General features: G+C 33.9%; 1 protein-coding gene across 2 annotated transcripts in view; it reads right to left on the reverse strand.

Moving 5' to 3' along the window:
• Window positions 1-20,503, reverse strand: part of Klhl1 (kelch like family member 1) — a 299,721-nt gene that overhangs the window by 41,027 nt on the left and 238,191 nt on the right. For both annotated transcript variants that reach the window (XM_027394016.2, XM_027394015.2), the window contains one exon: window positions 4,828-4,990. In XM_027394016.2, the coding sequence (XP_027249817.1) occupies window positions 4,828-4,990 (163 nt within the window). The remainder of the gene's footprint in view (window positions 1-4,827; window positions 4,991-20,503) is intronic.

The following is a 20,503-nucleotide window of genomic DNA, read 5'->3' on the forward strand; positions in this document are numbered from 1 at the left end:
CTAGTTGTCAGAGGTGAGAGAATTCGCTGCTAGGATTTTGAAGTGAAAGATTCTTTTGTAACAATTATATTTCTAACACAAGAAAATAACATGGACATCAAGAGAGTCATCAAACCACAGAATATGAAGGCTGTTAAAACAGTGTCTAGTTGTAAGGAAAGATTCCAAAATCAAAGCTACATTGCTTTGATTTAAAAGAGAATGATGATTATAAGGATAAATGAAACCATTCTTAGTAGTTTCATAGAAAAATACATTTTGAAGGAATGGACTGAAATAAATGTAAAGAATTCCAAGAAAATAATTTAGTATAATACTAGTTGTTAGAGACCTTGCTCCTGAATTGTTTGAGAACTGGGACTGGATGTGTGGCATCTGGCCAAGGGAATGTGACCACTTATCCAATCAAGCGTCCCCTGATGCTTGCTTCAGCAGTTTTTATTCACACAGTGTCAATGGTTTACAGTTGGATTTTGCATCCTAAATTTCTGAAAATGGTTACAAAATTACCATTTTGTTCCCTGTCTCTTTCCCGTTTAGTCACCCAACACTCCCATTGGATAACAATTACCTTCTTTTTAACATATCTCTATCTTCAGAAGTGTAAGTATACTTGCAATCTAACAAGGAACTTTTCTACCTAGGCACACCTACAAAGAGAAGAGTGTGCCCCCTTGGCAGTACATGCTGTTACAGCAATGTGTAGTGACAGACAGTTTTGTCTCTTCTGGTTATTATTTATATTTGTTAGGTTCTGTGTTTTCACCATCAACTCACCAGCCAAAACTGGATCAATATATTCTACATTTTTTACTACTCTATTAACTCTGGGGGCATGTCAAGTTTTTTCATGTATCCTATAAGACGCATAACCTGGAAACTTACTCTTAATATTTGACATTGCTTTAATCTTGCCTTATGTCTGTCTCCATTATATTCTTGAGGTGTTGGCACAGTTACTAGAAATGAGGGAATAGTGGGATTTTGTGGTTCTACTTCATTCCCTGTTCCTTGAATGTTCCCATTAACAATCAATCCCATCTATTGAATGTCTTTCCTACAAAGCTCTTATGATTAAAACCACTTTTTCCAAAACAGTTATGCAAATATGAAACATTACATTTCGTGACCTACTGTGACTCATTCATGCTAACAGTATGGCTAGCATAGTGAGAGCAAGGAGAGCACAGAGCACACATGTTCCTATGGTCATGCCCAGAATTATATAGTCAATTGTCACCACGCTCTTTCCAACTAGATCAGGGTTTCCAGTGGCCTTGTCACAAGGAGAGAGACCTGCTCACTCAAGCATTGTTCCCCAAGAAGTTATATGGCTCCCACCAATTATTATCTAACTTTACTATTTGGCATGAATGGCAATACTGGAGTACAGTGAAATACCTAAAGATTTTAAACTGGGGCTGGACACTAAGTTCTGTAATGAATGTCCTTGAAAGGGGATAAAAAAGAAATTGAATGGACATTTAATTTATATGTCAAAAAACTGTGACTAGACTCTCCATGCATGCATTATTATGAGGGCTGGAGAATATTTGGTACAAACATACATAAATTGATATATTTACAAGTAAGTTCATAAGGAAGATTATCTCTGATACAAGGTAACTATCAAAACAATCTAAAATAAAATAAGTACCCATTCAAGTATTAATGCTGGGGTATTTAATTGCACATTAATGTAACAACTAATTAGGATAATATAGCATACAGAACACTAAATAGACACAACCACAAAAGAAATTCCTCATGATAAATTATCAAAATAATAATCAAAACACTACATATGCAAAACAAAGAAAAGCTATCTAAATCTGCAACATAAAAATACCAAGTAACAGATGAAGGCAGACTTATTAGGAGACCACATAACTATCACAGCAATAGAAATTCTAAGACAAGTAGTAAATATCATTGTTATAAAGGCAGGTACAGACGTTTATTATTATTTTAGTGTATGTCGTTTTTCTCCCAAAGTTGAAATAATGTATTTCTATTGCTCAATGTTCCTCTTGCTGATAGTAAGCATTAATTTGTTTATGTTTACCTTTCTTTTCATGGAATATACTTGACATTTGTTATCATTGTATATAGCTTTTGTATCAGGCTTAAAATCTTCTTCTTTAGACTGAAAGGGGAATTGTATCAATGTCTTGCTGATGAACATGTAATGGTGGCCACACCCATTTGGGCGTGGCTTCAGGTGGATGGAGGAAGTAGAAAGAGGAAAACAGAAAGCATGGGCTTCTCTGGAATGCAGTCTTTTCTCTTGAGTCAGCTGATCAGATAGGAAGAGCAGAGAAGTGGTTCTTTATTATTATCTATGTAAGTGTTCCCCAATAAACACCCATTTCCCATGTGTCTTGGATCTAGTGAAAACTTTATACCCTCACCTACACAAAGCTTATGGTATAAGTAAAAGTCAAATACAATGACACAATCAGCCAGTAAAATAGTGATTATATACAATATATATAATTTAGTTCTGTATATTTAATATATGGACAACCATCTAACATGTAAAGTATTCAAAAATATAAACACATGTGAATGAACTGAACCATTTCGGACAACACTCCCATCATTACACACTTAGAGAATGATTGCATTTAAAATAATCGTACTGCTATATTCTCAGGAAAATATTTGAGAGATCTCACATCCTATCCAAAATGAAATATAAAAATTTTCTTACATGTTTGAACTTAATGATAATCTTGGGCTGTGTTTTTTTAAATATGAGATTTATACTAAATATAAATTAAAGAACATCAAAAACAACCAAACAAGCGAATATATGAAGATGATACATTAAAAGACTTCCTCTGAAGCATGTAAATCTGTCCTTTATACCCTTTTTTTCATCCTTATTTCTCTGCCCCTCTGGGGATGAAATTATTTTTTAAGCTAGTTATTCAAACTGGAAAAAATGTGGAAACTATTACATTTTCCGTGTTACTCCTCCCTTTTATAAATACAAAAAGCATAGCATGAGGAACGATGCATCAGTGAGGGGAAAAGGCGGTGAGTATGGACTTGTATCTCACATCATTATCTGACATGCACAAGAAACTTTGGGTATTGCAGTATATCACTTCATCCTAGCCCTAGCATGTGTGCTGGCATGACTCCCCAGCCTTGGTTCACTGTCAGGCTATATAACAAAGTTCTTGGCCAGCTGGATGCCTGCAGTGTGTTGTTTAGAGTTATTTCTCCTCAATCCCCAATCTCTCCCAGACTTTTATCATCATGGAACTTGTATATTGTCAAATACATTTTCTACTTCTAATGGGATGATAATACTGATTTTGTTTATCAGTCTGTTGACATGACAGATTACATTTATTGAATTTACTATGTTGAGCCTTCCCTGAACTCTGGGTTGAAGCCAAGTTGATCAAGATCACTTCATGGTTTTGGATCCAGTTTGCAGGTCTTGTACTGATAATTTTTTGTAATTATATTCATAAGGGAGCTTATGTCATTGAATGTAAAGAAACTAAGCTGGTACCCCATTAGACAATTAACCTTCCTATGTTCATGGTGTGAGAATGTACTTTGCAGGCTAACAAAAGAGAAAGATTATCATTAATGCTATGTTGCCAGGAAACTGTGATCTGCAAAAGCTACCTGTTTGCAAGAATTACTCATTCAATATTGCTAAAAATATTAAAGGAATAAAAATCATAGTTGATTCTATTTAAGGTCCACTCCATGAAATTTAAGCCATACCTTGCACTGAAAAGTGGCTAAGAACCTGAGATTATATAGGTCATGGTGAAAATATATTACTGTTCAACTACTAAAGGAAAGCAATAAAATAGCACCTACTGACACAAAATCACCATCAGAGAACCTTCCTCTTTCAGTAGATAGATATTAACAGAGACATAAAATTGGACAGTGTGCAGAGAACTTAGTGGCTTCAGAATGCTCAGTCCTAAATGGGATACTTTAAGGCTCAGATATCTATGCAAAAGAGGAAGCAGAAAGATTATTAGAGGCAAAGGTGGAAGACTAAGCAAACACTGTCTACCATACCACCAGGACTGATGCACATATGAACTATTAGAAACTATAACAGCATGAATAGGACCTCAGAGGTTCAAACCAGACCAAATTCCCACACGGAAAAGAAGTGGATATCAAGTCCCACTTCTAAACAAGAAGCTGTTTGCAACTGATACCTGTTGGTAGCAAAGAGAAAATCAGATTTTTCCAATGGTGTGAAACTGGGTATATCAAGAAACATCACATGTCTAGTAGTAATTTGGCCAATACAAAGTTAATTTTATGTTTGTTTCTTTTTTGTCTTTTTTGTGGGTTCTTGAGGTATTTTGGATTTTTTTGTACATGTCCTTTCGGTTTTCTGTTTGTTTTTGTTTTGATTTCCACTGTGTTTTTTTCTTGTTGTTGGATAAGCATGATGGTTTGAGATGTAGGGAAGTTCTAAGATGAGTTGACAAAAAAGGAAAAAGTAATAAATACTGTGCTGATTTTGAGAATTACCAACTTAAGGGTGATAGGAAGATAGCTTGAGAAGTCGATATACTGGTAGAATCATACAGGGAAATTACAGTAAATATGAAATCATTAGTAACATTTTAAAGGATACTTAACTATTTTACTCAGTTTAGAAATATTCTTATAATATATACTTAATATTCCTTGGATTTTCAATTAATATTGAGAAATTTTAGCTTATTTTATATGGTAAATATATGCATCATTATTTTTAAATGATTCTTAAATACTAGCGTTCAATTATTTTTTTTAAGCTATTAAAAGATTACAGAAACATTTACTCACTTGCCATTCAGTGCTGCTACTCCAACAGTGCTCCGAGCAATGGACATACTGGCTACATATGTCCACTGCTGGCTCTGTGGATCCCACCTCTCCACCGTGTTCAGATAGCTCCAGCCATCATGGCCTCCCACTGCATAAATAGGCCCTTCAAGCACAGTTACACCTAAAACATAAGAGAGAAAAATAAAGAATGTGTTTGAAGTCAACAATCTCACATTGTATAGTGAAAGAGTATTATGAAGTTAAATTTTGGGGAACTTTTCTATTTGTACTATTCATAAAATATGGAATTTAATTATAATTGTGTGTGTATAATGTGTATCCTTATCCAGTTTGACATCAGGATAAAGATATCTTTATGAATGAATTGTGTAGTGTTTCTACCTCTCCATGTGTTAAAGAGTTTTGATGTTGATGCTTTCATAAAATTTATTTCCTTTAGATGACATTTCTTTGGATGGAAAATATTTCATACATGAAAAATATACAATGAAAATTTCAGTATCTGTGGCACGAAGTCAAACAGATATCCAGTAAATTTTTAACCATACCATTCATTCTTTTTCAGGGTGAGGATGGTTTCTATGTGAGATTCATAAAAATGTCAAACTTGGTATCAGTTTCTGTTATTTAAAGAATCCAGCAAGTCATAGTTGCCAGATTGGAGATGTGCTACTTTGATCTGGAGTATGAATGCATGGAAGAAGCAGGAATAAATTCTTCTTTTCCTTTTTTATCCCTTTGAAAATTTACAACTCAAGTCATGACTGCTGTTTCCCTCCTGATCCTCTCAAGAATCTGATTTATGTGTTTTATTCTGCTTTAAGAGTTATACATTGTAGAAGTTGTACTGAGATCCAAGTACTGTAATTGAGGTTACTGTTAAATTTGATGACTTAGCTTTGTTTTTGAACATATACATTGATCATATTTATCATATATATATATACACAATTAGCAGTTAGTTCATTGTTTATATGTGTCTAAGATTTTCCAATATTTCTAGTACCAATATAGGACTATTTCTCATTTTCATTATGTTATAACTTGCCTCCTCTAAGATTTAAATGTAGTAATAAACACTTCATATACTGGTAACAGTAATTCATATATATATATATATGCACTTACATATAATATATAATATATATATATATATATATATATATATATTACTCAAAACAGAATCCATGTATTATTACCATTCCATGTTTTAAGCTATTAAACTCATCCTTATACTTAAGTCTTAAATATGATGTAAAGTAATTCATAAAAGAATATGAATATTTGCACATCCATGCACTTCCCACAAGATATTCAATTACAAAATATAACTATATAAACTGAGGATGTGTCTTCTCCAAGGTATGGTTGAGGGAACGGATTTTACTGTAGATATGAGGGAGAGTACAGCCTGAGGCATCTGGAAGAGTATAGAGCAGAAAGATAAAATAGCAGACTGAACATGGCTAGCAGATTGGATTTGTCAATAACAGGAGAATTGTAGGAAGAGTGACAGAGGAATACAAAGAGATTATATGCAAAGGAGACCAAGAGAGAGAGGGCCAAGAACGAAGACAAATGAGAGCACATGGATGAATGGGAAAGTTTATATAATGACAACCTGGGGAAGGGGAGTCAATGAGCTTGAGAAATTTATTGTAGGGTGAAGGGTGTTAAGATATGAGAAAACCACAGGCATTCTGATACTGAGTGAGCATGGCAGCCATCATGATTTTTCGTATACTAAAATGCATCACACATAGCCAGTTGTGACTTCTGACCACGAGGAGTAAACGACTTCTACCATAAGGTAGAAGGAATGGCCCTGAATTTGGGAGAGTGCATGTTTCTCTGGGCTGGACAACAACCAAGAGAATAACCAGATTAATCAAACAAAACATCCTCAAAAGAAATTTTTAGATATCCAATAAACATTTCAGATATGATCATATCAATCTGCTGCTAAAAACACTGGAAACTGATAATTGTTTCATACTATTTATGAGATCATAAATAAGAGAAATAGATTTACAGCTACATTTAATGCTGCTTAGTGCATGCATTTCAATATAATTTTATTTAAAATTTGAAATAGCTTATAAAATAATTATGGATGAATTCAGAATATGATAAATTTTGTAGAAAATAGTAAACAGATAATATGAAATTAAAAATTAAGGTAGGCCATTAAGTTTTTCAACACAGTTATAGAAGACTTTCCTCTTAAAAATATTATGGGGATTTCATTTCTATAACCTTCATATATGTGAATATGTTAATAAGTTTCTATTGAATTTCCTTACTACCTCTCAAATGACCCTCAACTTTAGCTCTCTATTCTGCATTCCCCACACTCCTCTTTATTCCCCCTCTCCACTTGATTCTCCCTTAAAGGACATCTCCATCAAATGACTCCACTCAAGGCTCAGGGAACCCTGCAGAGGAGAAAGCAGAAATGTTATCTTTGTGGACATACTATGGCTTCCAGTTGATGCTTTGGTGGGTTTCCTGAGTGAGCATGAATGGGCCTCTGAATCTGTATGCTTTGTGTGTGCACTCCTTCTTTGGACCCTTTTCTTTTTAAAATATTTTTTAGTTAATTTCATTTTTTTGTCCTACCCCAATTTGTTAGTGTTTGTTTTATCTTATTATATTATATTTTATTATTATCACTTAGAAGCCTGTTTATTATCCAATGAGAGACAGAATGGTGGTGTATCTGGAAAGGAGGGGAGGTAGGGAGAAACTAGGAGGAGTAGAAATAAGAGAATCCATAATCACAATCTTTTACATGAGGAAAAAATTATTTTCAGTTAATGGAAAACGATTGAGGATTGTTTAGAAATACAAACACATATGTAGCAATAGTAATTCAAGGAAAAGATATCTTGGATTTGAGAGTGCATGGTGGACATAGCATAAGCTGGCAGTGAAGAGTAGAAATGATGTGAGTACCATTTATAAAAACCACAAAATAATAAAATATAAAATAAACATGTTATAGGCTATATTCTTTCAGGAGACATTATAGAAATTACACTGGAGAGAAGAATATGACCAATAAGAATATCATATTGAAACATTGTATATGTTACTATCATTTAACTGAATTAAGCACTGGTGGCTATAATGATTGTGCTGAAGGTAGACAAAAATGAAGTAGATTATTGCACAAAAGAGCTCTAGTTGTATTGCTGTTCCCTGAGCTTCAGACTCATTGGATAAACTTGGAGTAATATAGAATTCATTATAGTTACCAATGAAATTTGGTTGATATAACTCATAATGTTTGGATGGAGGTCAAATAAAAATTAATATAATGACATGCCAAATAATAAGCTGTCAAAATATTCATAAATCAGTTCTTGTACTATGTGCTAGGAATTGACAATGATAAGAATTTCAGCAGGTTGACAAAGTAAATGTCAGGTATATCTTCACCCTTACAACTTACCTTCTTATTGCAAATGTCTCTAGGCATAATTAAACCGTTGAACAAGTGATATAGTCCCTATCTTGACATTTCTTCTAATATCAATGTTTGCAAAACCCAAGTTAACTAGGAATTATTTGCATTGTATGTATGCCTATTTTAAAGAATAATATTCTTTTAGCTGTCACTAGATTTCCAACTCTGATTGCCTTAAAATGTGTTTATTTCTTGCTGCTGCTCTTTTATGCAAAAGATCTATGTAAGTTGAGAACATAATTGGACTAGAATAATTTCAAAATCAGGACAATACATTCAAGTTCTTCATAAACATCTTTATAAATATAACAAGTTGGAAATTTAAAACTTCTTTCATTGTCATTATAAGCTTTATATTTAAAGATACTAAACATGTAATTGAAATAAAATATATATAAAAATTCATTCATTTTAGTTTGATCATAATATGATATGCTTCATGTATGTGTCCTTCCAAAATAACAGTATCATGCAAGTTTTAAAATTATTTTCTGCTGCTCAATCAACCAAAGAACAAAAATCCACAATTTTTATTCCATATTCTATTCTATTGTTCCTTCATTAGAAAATATGAGTTTATCTGTGTTGTACACTGGAGTTACCCAACCTGCTAGTGTCTATCTGAATTACAGAGACTTACTTTTTGGTCTGGGCAAAGAGGTTGTTTAAAATTTTCACAGATGATTGTTAAACACAGTGAATAGTAAGAACGGCTACCACAGGGGGTGGGTGGGATAGCAGTGATGGAAGGTTTATAACCAATAATCCACCTGCCCTGCAATCCTTCACTGTGGTGTGTTCTTGTAGTCATGTATCTGTGTTTGGATCTTGTAAGTTGATTCATGGGATGGAGATTCTCAAAGGAAGTTCATATTAACAACTAACATTGATTTATATTCCCATACAGCTTTTATTTATTAGATTAGTTGCCATCCACTCACTTTCCCAAAGGATTGCCTAATTTTATGTTCATGTTCTCATGTAACATATAGGATGGGAGAGGAATGGAAATGGTGAATTACACAGAAACTACCTGACCAAATGATTAATGGAAGCTTTCTGTCCAAGGCAACGAGTTGATTCTTCAGTTAAGATGGGGGGGGCGGCGATGGAGGTTTATTTGGAGATCAAATGATTTTTGGAAGAAAGGATATTTATGCAAAACCTGACATCAGGAATAAACAGATTTTTATTGTCCTTCTGAACAATAAAAGGGCTGAATTAATAAAAAGCACCTGGGAGTTAAATGAGGAGCCGTACAAGGCACAGTGGTGCTGAATGGGGAAAAGAGAACACAATGTAGAAACTTTTATTCCAACAGTATAGACGTTCATGTGTAAGATAGGGATGGTGCTAGTGAATGTTTCATAAGAGACATGTGACTACATTTCTTTTTCAAAACATGTTTTTCTGCTTGATATAAAGAAACACGAAGGGGTATGTCTATGCTAAAAATCTGTGTGAGAGATGCTAGTTTGATGTGGTAGAAGAAGATTCGAGAAAACAAATATTAAACATATTTAGCATTTTCACCTTCATCCCATCACCTCATCCTATTTATTAAAATTATGTCTTGTATATGTGAGTTTGTAAATATTATTTAGAACGGTGTACTTCGGTTTTATGTTCTATATATGTAGGAGTTGTAGAACTAGCCCACTGTTTATTTAAGAATGAAATAAAGTCATATAAACAAAATTCAGAAATCTGAATTTTTATTGTTGTGTTTTAAGTTTGCTGAAGATGATGTTAGTAACATATGAAGAACTAATGTTTACTAATCAGATTTCTTTATTTTGAATTACTATAGGCATTGAGTAAATAGCAGTGAAGGCACAGTTTAAGTATCAATACCTCCAATGAGCTTTATTACTCCTGAGGGATCTGTATTTGATGAAAAGTTAATTAAAATTATTGAAGAAATTACACACTGGATAAGAGAACTGGCTGCTCTTCTGGAGGCCCCAGGTTCACTTCCCAACACTCACAGAGTGCCACAGTTTCAAAGGGATCCTGTATTTTCTTCTGTCCTACTTAAGAACTAGGCACTCAAGGTGCACACAGAAATAAACAGGAAAGATCCTTACATATAAAATTAAAACTATCTTAAACTGAACACAGGTATGCTCTCTCTAAATATTTTCTTAAATTAGTATTTTTGTTCTCTTAAGAAAATGCCAACAATATTTGTTTGTGTGTGTATACATTCTTTAAAGTAAAAATGTTTCATACATGTCATGAAAGGCAGCAGTAATATAGTCTGATGTTCCAGCCTTCTGAATTCCAGATAGACCGATTAATCATGTGAACTCCACTAGATATAACTGTAGATCCCTGAGAGGATATCCTGGAAGATCAGGGACATGATCCTGAGAACAAAGACACCTAAAATGCTGACAAGCAGAAATGCAAAGCATTGGAATTGAAGAGCTATACAAAATCAATAGCACAGGGTAACCATAGTAGGAGTAACTAACATTTCAGTTTTAACTGGATATTACAGAAATCTAAACATATGTTCAGCATGAATGTACTCACTCTTTTAATGTTTACAACACTATATTTACACAATGATTGCCTGGCTAGAACTAGTGACAGAGGTCCATTATTTGAAGGCCTGCAACTCTTAGAGCTAGAGTTTATGCCCCGTGATTGGCAAAATACCTGCCAATCAACTCACAGATGTGTGTTGTGATCTGCCAGTCTTCTACGTTGTCTCTATCTCTCTTTCCCTCTCATTTTACCTTCATAGGAGTTAGGTATAGTGCATATCTCCAACTGCTCCTGCTTCCTACATGGTATACTTTGAAAGCTTTTCCTATTTTAAACCTCGTGAATAATTGAAGATATCTTTGCTTTACACTTAGTGAGAACCAATTTATAAACTTTTACCAAAACTATTGTCAAATAACTTTGAAGTGAGGGGATCAGAAAACAAAGGAATTTTCTACTAATCCAAGTACTGATTTATGATTCTTTGTGTTTTCTTGGTACCAGTTATAGTGTTTCTCATTTTTGCTCTAATTTTATAAATTTGCATCTTCTTTCTTTGGTTTACTTTGGCTGAATACTTGTCAATCCTGTTGGTCTTTTCAAATAACTAATCATTTGCTTTGTTTATTCCCTGTAGTATTCTTGGTTGTTATTTCTATTTTATAAAATGTCAGTCCTGAGTTTGATTTTCTCTCACATTCTTTGAGGAAAGGAATTGAAAATTACTGTTTTTTCAAAATACATCATTACATCATTAATTTGTGGTCAGTCATGTGCTGTTACAATCTTTCTTCTGATCACTGCCTTCATTGTGTCATACAGGTGTTAGCATGCTCTATTTAAAGTGAGACATCAGTAATTGCTACAGGCTGTACACAGTAGATATTATTATTATAACTGCATGATAATTAATTTAGTGTACTTCTGATAGGTAGTATCATTTTTTGGAATAAGAGACAAGAGGTGAAGCTGTTAAAATATAAAGCAACCTTTCTACCTATATACATGAAAAATATGTTGTATGCAGAGAGAAACACTATGAAAGCAAAGTAGAAAGGACATGATATAAATTTTATTATTCATTGTGACACATAAATCATTAATTTAGCACAGGTGACTATCTGATTAGCTATCTCATAATACAAATTAACAAGTTAATATAATTTGTAGTGATAAATTTGACTGAGTATTTAGAAAAGCAAAGTTAGCCACTAGCTTTAGAAGCCAAGCACACACCTTTAATCCCAGTAGCCAGAAGCTAGGAGGTGCTCTGAAATCTCCAAAAGGAAGACTTTTCAAGCCAGGAGGCAGTCACACATGCCTTTAATCCCACCACTTGGGAGGCAGAAGCATGCAGATCTCAGTCAATCCCATGCCAGTCAGATACACAAAAGAGTAAATCAGTCTAAAAGAGAATTACAGCTCACTCTTTTAATCCCAACATTAGGAAAGCATGGTCTCAGAGAGACATTCATTCTCCAGCCATGCTGAGGAGAGTTTACAGTCTGAGGATTGGTGAGAGCTTGTGGGGACAGAATCAGCCCAGTCAGTCTGAGGTAGAAGTAAGAAACTAGTGATGGGGAATGTACTACTGTGTATGTTTATCTTATTGATTATTAAATAAAATACTGTTTGGCCAGTGAGACAACAGGTTAGACGGAACTAGGAGTCAAAGAGGATTCTGGGAAATGTAGTAGAGAAGTGGTGATCCAGGCAGGAAGTGACATAGCAAGGAGACTCATATTTAAGCGAAAGAGAAACAGGAAGGGCTCTCTTTTCCCCTCGGCTCCTGCTCCAGCGGTACAATGTGATCCACAAGCTAGGAGGGACGCCAATAAGGCGTCCAATAAGATAAGTCTTATAAAATATATAGATGTATGATAATTGAGACTGAGCTAACAGATGAGAATCCTAGTCATTGGCCAAGCAGCTTTTAATCAATAAAAGTCTCTCTGTGTATTCATTTGGGCCTAACTTGGGCAAGCAGCTGTTGTAAAGCTCACACGTGGCAGTGGGGCTCAGGAGGCTTATGGCGGAAAGATTTACCGTAACAAACTAGTGGCCAGCTTCTTTGCTTTTTTGATACTCAGCTTGAAGCTCAACCTCAGTGTCAGTCTTTGGGTCCTTTTAATTCATTCATGCCACATAATCTATTAATAAAGATACTATAAATTAAGTTGGTATGAGACTAACTCCTAATCTATTATACCTTCTGAATATTGTTTTCTATTTCTTTACACTAAAACCACAGAAAGCTTTTACATATGACATTATAAGTATCATGCAATTTCATGTTTGCTTTCATTAAATATATAGAAATAGCAGCAGAAAAAATATTTTTAAATCTTGTATGTTTCTATTTGTTTTCGAATGAAAGAAAAGAAATTCCTGATGGTTTCCATTCTCATCAACATCTTCCAAAGCTGGAGCCATTTTTCCCACATATCCGTATTTAAGCCCAGTATGTTATTCAGGAATGCAGGAATGACAAAATTTGTAATCCAAAATACATGGAATCTAGATGTAAGTTTTCAAGTTTTATAATTTGAAAGTGTCCAGGTAAATATATTTGTATACACAACTATTTTTTACAAGTGAATAAATTCACAAACTTGTTAACATGTAAACCATTTACATCATTATCTATTAGTTATGAACTGTGCAAGAGTCAGTTGTATACAATTTAGCAACTATTCTGCTCATAATCATATCAACATTCATCTATTGTTGTAAAATCGCTTCCCATAACTTGTCCCCATTCCCCTCCCGATATCATGACCACTCAAGTTTCAAACATTTAAGCATTTGATGTATTGCCTTTACAAACATTCCCCACTAGCTCATCGAGGATGAGATTTTACCTTCTCTTCATTTGTAAATTTATTTATTTATTTATTTATTTATTTATTTAGGTTTTCAAAACAGGATTTCCCTGTGTAGCTTTGAAGACGTCCTAGAACTAGCTCTTGTAGACCAGGCTGGCCTTGAACTTTCAGAGATCCACCTGACTCTGCCTCCCAAGCACTGGAATTAAAAGCTTGTGCCACCACTACCCGGCTTGACCTTTTATTCATGAGTAAATCAGTGGCAGAGTTTTTTGATTTCCATTTTTTAAGTAACCATTTTTATTTTCTCCTTAAATTTGCAATACTTCACTTACTGAAATCTTTGTTAATATGAATTACAGACATACTCAGAATAACTATTCAATATGCAGATTTTATGTACTATTATAATACATGTCTCATTTACATTCATTATGTACTAATATATTATATTACTGCTGTGATGGATGGGAATTAATGGATATATATTTTCTACTTAATGCAATTTCAGTGCTTCATTTTTTTTGTATTCAATTTAAAAATAATTTTAAAAGTAGTGCTGCTTGATTCGATAATTTCATAATGCACTTATTAAAATCAATTCAATAAATTATCTTGTCTGACTTATAAGTAGAGTTCTTGATTACTTGTTTACTGTTCCAAAATTAATAAATTAAATAACATAGAGGAAATTATTTTCTATTTATACCAAATGGAAACAAAGCAGCTTGGTAGTGAAGAGATCATTGATTTTGAAGGCTGATCACTACTAACACTTTGTTCAACTGTTTACTCGCTTTAAGATTTTTTGTAAGTATTTTAACTCCTTATTGCTCATGTCATCAGTGTTTAGTTATGAAACCTTTTCCTCTTATTGTTTTGTACAATAATGTTCATTTGGTTTTGAATTCTAATATATGTAATAAATATTTCAGACATGATCCTTTCTGTTTTAGAATATTTTAAAAATATTTTATATATTCTTTGAGGAATTCAAGCATGTGTACAATATTTTCATCACATGTGAAAGTCTATTGCTAAATTTTGATGGTAAGCCATAACAAATTTCAGAAAAATGGTAAATAAAATACAAAAAATTAAAAATTAATACTTCAGCCACCTTTATAGCTGATTGTTATTTTGAAGTTCCTTTTCACAAAATCTGAGGAAATGAAGGTGGATGTTTTTGAAAATGTTCCCTAAACAAAATTCCCCTTTATTTGTTTCTAACTACTAATTCTTTTTCTTTTGTGAGATGTACAGAAGTAGAAATTTCAAACAACTGTGATGAAGCAAGTTACTAATGCTTTCAGAAATGATGAATACCTTTGGTGCTGTGTTTCCTCTGATGGACATGATAAATTTCTTGTAGAAATACGAGTATCTAGGGTTAAAAGAGAATGCTACAAAATATTGACAACAAGCAAACAGATCACCACGGAATCACTTTGTATTCCCTTCAAGTGACTATTTGTATTTGTCTGCTTTCCCATAAGTCACAAAACAAAACAAACAAACAAAAAACCAAAAAGCATGTCTTCATTTCTGTCTTCTCATATTCAATCTCAATACAAGTGGAGCTGTTTTTGGTCAGTGTGCTTCTGCAGAGACCTTAACCTAGGAAAGACAACTCTACAAAACTTCCACAAAAGACAGACTCAGCATTGTAATAAAAATAACTATTCATTTCCCATCTTTTTAGAATTTCTATGATAAGAATAGTGCTTTCAACACAAATGAAACATATAATATAAACTTATATAAATCAAACCTTTATTTCTCTTGTTTTGGCTTGAGTTCAGACTTGAAGGGATAATGATAAACTTCACTGAATTGGAACACAGTGTGCATAATTTAAAAGCTCCTAGATTATTTGAACCTAAAAGCAAAATTAAGAACTTTTGCTAAAGGTATTACCTGGGAAGCCACCGTGAATACAGGTCAGAGAAGCGTTTAGGCTAACTGCAGATCTTCACTTCTCCTACAAAAGCAATCCTCCAGTCTCATCCTCCAGCTTTGTTGCAAACCGCCTGCTTCAGGCTCTACTCCCTCTTTGCTTCTAACTCTAGATCAAGCTGATCTATTCTTCCAAATGTCCTCCCTCCCCACTAATTCTTTTGTCTCAGCACTCAACTCTGGAAGTTCCCTGGGAGCCCACTGTCCAAGCCTACAGAAAAGCAAGTAGGTCAGCAAAGTAGGTAAACAAGCTTCCAATGATAAGTATCCATTCTTTCCTCCAAATTTTCTTCCAGTTTCATCTGCAGCTCAAGAGCAAACTACCTTTTAGCACTACTTTCAAAGTGTCCTATAATTTTGGGTATGTTGTACATTAATCTTCATTGAATTCTGGGAGTCTGCATAAGACTGAATTAGGCCCCTGAACATGGGTGTCAGTTGGGGGATTGGGCAGTTTGTGGGGCCACTGCTAGTGGATATAGTATTTATATAGTGCATGAACTGGATCTTTGGAGACCATTCCTTATGGAGGAATACCTTGATCAGCCTAGATACAGGCTGATCTTACCCCAAATGATGTGCCATGACAGACTGAGACTTCTGACTCGCCCTCCCTTGATCCCTAGGGGACTAAGCAGGGTATGGTGTAGTACCATGTTCATAGTACTCCACATTCCTAAGTATCAGCTCTCAATACATGGATTCACATTGTACCCAGAACCTCAAGTAACAGAAACTAGCAGGATCCCAGAAGCATTTCCTACAGACATATACTGACTATAATTTCCTAAGAATCAGAGAGATAACAGTAACCAAGGAAGGAACAGCCACTTAACAAAGAAAATACCAGCTATCATCACCTAGGATTACAATCTTCCAAATCCCAGATGCCTAAACATCCGTGTAAAACAAAATTAGTGACAGCCAAGACAACATGTCCCTATAAGAACCCAGCAAACTAATTACAGTAGGTCCTAAGAAATTCTAGGAAACAAGACAAAGTACTTTAAATATTAACTTTATGAATATGAGAGTGGTCCTTAAAGATGAAATAAATAAATATATTAAAGAAATACAAGAAATAGCAGTGAAAGAAAATGAATAAAACATTTAAAGACTTAAAAGTAGAAATAGACTCAATGAAAAAATACTAAAGGAAGGGAAATCCTGGATTGAAAAATTTAAGATATAGAACAGAAACCACAGAGGCAATCCTCAATAAAGAATTCAGGTGATGGAGAAAGAATATTAAACACTGACGACACAATAGAAGAAATGGTGACATCAGTCAAAGAAAATGTTATATATAAAAAATTCCTGACAGAAATTCTGGGACAATATAAAAAGACAAAGTCTAGAATAGTGGGAACAGAGGAAGGAGCAGAGAAGCCCAGGTTACAGGCTCATAAAACATTTTCAATAAAATCATAGAAGAAAATTTTTATAACCTGAAGGAGATGCCTATAAAGGACAAAAAAATCATAAAGGACACCAAATAGGTTAGACTAAAAAGGAAAGTACCTCAGGCACATAATAAATAGAACATGACATTTTCAGAACGAAGAAGGATTACTAAAAAGTACTAAACTAATGATCAAAAGGACGCCAAAGGGCATGACTCCGAATCTATATGTCTTTCTTGTATCTTTTCTTAGGCTCCTTTCCTTCTATTTGTTTTTTGTATTATTCTGACTTGTTTATTACTTATTACATTTTGTTATTATCATTTAGATATTTGTTTGTTTTCTAAAGAGCGACAGAAAGGAAATTTCACAGAAGTAAAGGTAGGAGCTACTAGGAGGAGGAGAGCGACTGGAACTTGTAATCAGAATATACTGCATGAAAAAAATGCTCACTAAAATTAAAAGGACAGCAAAAACAGTGGAGGAAGTAGTATAATGAATAAAGATACTATAGACACATGCTGTAAGAATATATGCAAGAACTGTAGCAAATCTGTAGAACTCAAAGATTCTTGCCATATGGGTATGCTCACTTTCAGTTATTAGTATGTTAAGGAAAAATAAATCAAATAATCAGGCAGAAAAACAAATGAAAAATTAAAATTAAATGTGAAAATACTGAAATAAAACATTTACAAAGCTACAAATATTTCTAAAATACTTAAACATGTCAATATTTCAATTCAGTCCTGGTTCAGACATTCTACATATGGATAATTAAATGTTTTTCTGAGAATACTGATTTGAAAAAATACCTAATGTAGAATAATGCAATTAAAAATCTTCAGGTTGCTCCGATATTTATTGATTGAGTGAACTCTCCAAGTAACCAGGATAAAGAGTTATCTTATGAATAAGAGAATGATGATCCAAATTAAGACAGTAAAAATAATAAAATATAAAGCAGTAATATCAGAATGTGACATATTGGTCAAAATATGGAAACATTATTCATGTATCACCATGAAACAGAATTTTCAGATTGGGTTGACAAACATATACAGTCACATCATATTTTAAGCAAAAATCTATAAAATGATGACTAGTACTAAGTGTGTTAAATCATGGTGTTAAAATAAAAAATAAAATGAGTGAGTACTCACTCATAAGTGTATATTAGATGTAAAGCAAAGGATAACCAGGTTACAGTCCTTAGCTCCAGAGAAGGTAGGTAACAAAGAGTACATTAAGAGGGACACCTGGATCTCCCTGAGAAGAGGAAATAGATGAGCTGTCCTGGGAAGATTGGAAGCAGGGGTTATTAAAGAGAGGGGATGGAGAATGAGAACATGAGCAAACAGGATGGTCAAGTTAGGGGTGGGACAGGGGGAGGGTAATGAAAGAGATATCTTCATATATGGGGACATTATTGGGTTAGGGAGAAACCTAGTGCCAGGGAAACTCTCAGGAACCCACCTGGATGACCCCAGCTAAGACTATTAGCAATAGTGGAGAGGGGGCCTGAACTGGCCTCCCTTTGTAATTAGATTGGTGACTATCATATTTGTCATCATAGAGCCTTCATCCAGTACCTGTTGGAAACAGATGCAGAGATCCACAGCCAAGCACTGGGCTGAGCTGCCGAGTCCAGTTGAACAGCAGTTTGAGGGACTGTATGAGCAAGAAAAAAGGGTCAAGATCGAGATGGGAAAACCTACAGAGACCACTGACCTTAGCCAGTAGGAGATCACAGATGCTGGATGTACAGTTAGGGAGCCAGCATGGGACAGACCTAGGCCCTCTACATGTGGGTGCAGTTGTGTAACTTGATCTGTCTTTTATGGGACCCCTCACAGTAGGACAAGGACCTGCCACTGATGTATAAGCTGGCTCTTTGGAACCTATTCCCTAAGGTGGGATGCATTGTTCAGTTTTGACACAGTGAAGAGGAGCTTGATCTCACCTCAATATGATATGCCATGCTTGGTTTATTGCTAAGGAATAACTTACCCTATGAATGGAGACTGAGGAGTGGATGGGGAGCAAGAGTACAAGGGAGGGGGGAGGAGAGCGTGGGAGAAGAGGAGGAATGTAAACTGGTTGGTTTGTAAAATAAAATAATGAAAAACTAAAACCTGTTTTATAAAAGAAAAAATTGATATGAAAGCTTGGAAAGACAGTTCAGATATTAAAATGCATGACATTCATAAAGAACTTCTTTTCCTTCCAAGAACCATTTAAAACTCTGGGCATGGTGGCAAAGCTCCCAATTCTTTAACTGGCAAGACAGAGACAGTCTAATGTACTTATTTCATGGGGTCCACTCCAGTAAGAGACCCTAAGGATGACACTCAAGATTGACCTCACTTCCGAGTGCATGAAAATTCCAATCATGTAATGATCACACATTAACATACATACATAAAAAGCAAGTTATAAAAATTGAACTACAGTTTTGTAAAAATCATCAAACAAATACACAAATTGTGTTTAAGAATTCTAAATTATTATACAGTTTACAAGGAGCAAATAATGGAATTACTTCAATATTTGATTTCATGAACATATAACAGTTAGCTTACAAAATATTCTATTAGAAATGATAGGTATTTATGAATATAAACACAACATGAAATGTAAACATATTTATTGATTTCAAAAAGATATAGAAAAATACTGATGTTTGAGTAACTTAAAGCAATTAACATATTTGGCTGAGTCAATCTATAAAACCTTACATGATTTAAACAGCCAATGAATTCAACTTTGACATACAGAAAATAACTGCTTAACAAATAATCAAAGTGGAAATACAATACGGAATTTAATTAAGAAGAGTCCATTAGTTTTTAATGTTAAATTAATGAAACTCAAAATATAGACTGTTTATATTTATATTATATTATTATTTTTATTATATTACAATATAATATTTATATTATATTACAAAATTTGACCAGAAATGAAGTGTCATGATGTCTTTCGTAGGCTCCGAATATTATGTTAAAAGCTAATCTGAATTAATAGTAAGGAAATTATCATTATAGAATCAATAATTCACTAAGAATAGAAGAAAATAAATTCATAGCGATATAAAACAAAGGACCTGAATTTGAAGATGCCTGTGCTGAAGACTTATTTTCTGCTATAGCATTATGCAAACATTGACAGGTTACTAAGGTTACATGAGTTCTTAGCTCTCAGGTTCTCATGATATCATTATGAGAGGAAATAAAGAAGCTCACTGTCAACTCAGGAGAAGAATGTTTTAGAAGATATTATGTCACTAAGCCAAAGAGAGGGTCATCTTGAGGTGCATAATCAGCTGGAGTAGTTTTCGCAATTTCCTTGTCTGTGAAAATCAGTAGCTGCTGTTTAATTTAACCAGTTATGGCTTCTTATTATAGCAGCTTGAGATGACCATTGTATAGGAAAATGCCCTTTATAGAAACTGAATGAGAGCAAGACACTTAAAGAAGGTTTCACTACAAAATTGGTCTCACAAAATTTCATGAAATCAAATATTA

This window comes from Cricetulus griseus, assembly GCF_003668045.3.
Source record: "Cricetulus griseus strain 17A/GY chromosome 1 unlocalized genomic scaffold, alternate assembly CriGri-PICRH-1.0 chr1_1, whole genome shotgun sequence".
Lineage (NCBI taxonomy): Eukaryota > Metazoa > Chordata > Mammalia > Rodentia > Cricetidae > Cricetulus > Cricetulus griseus.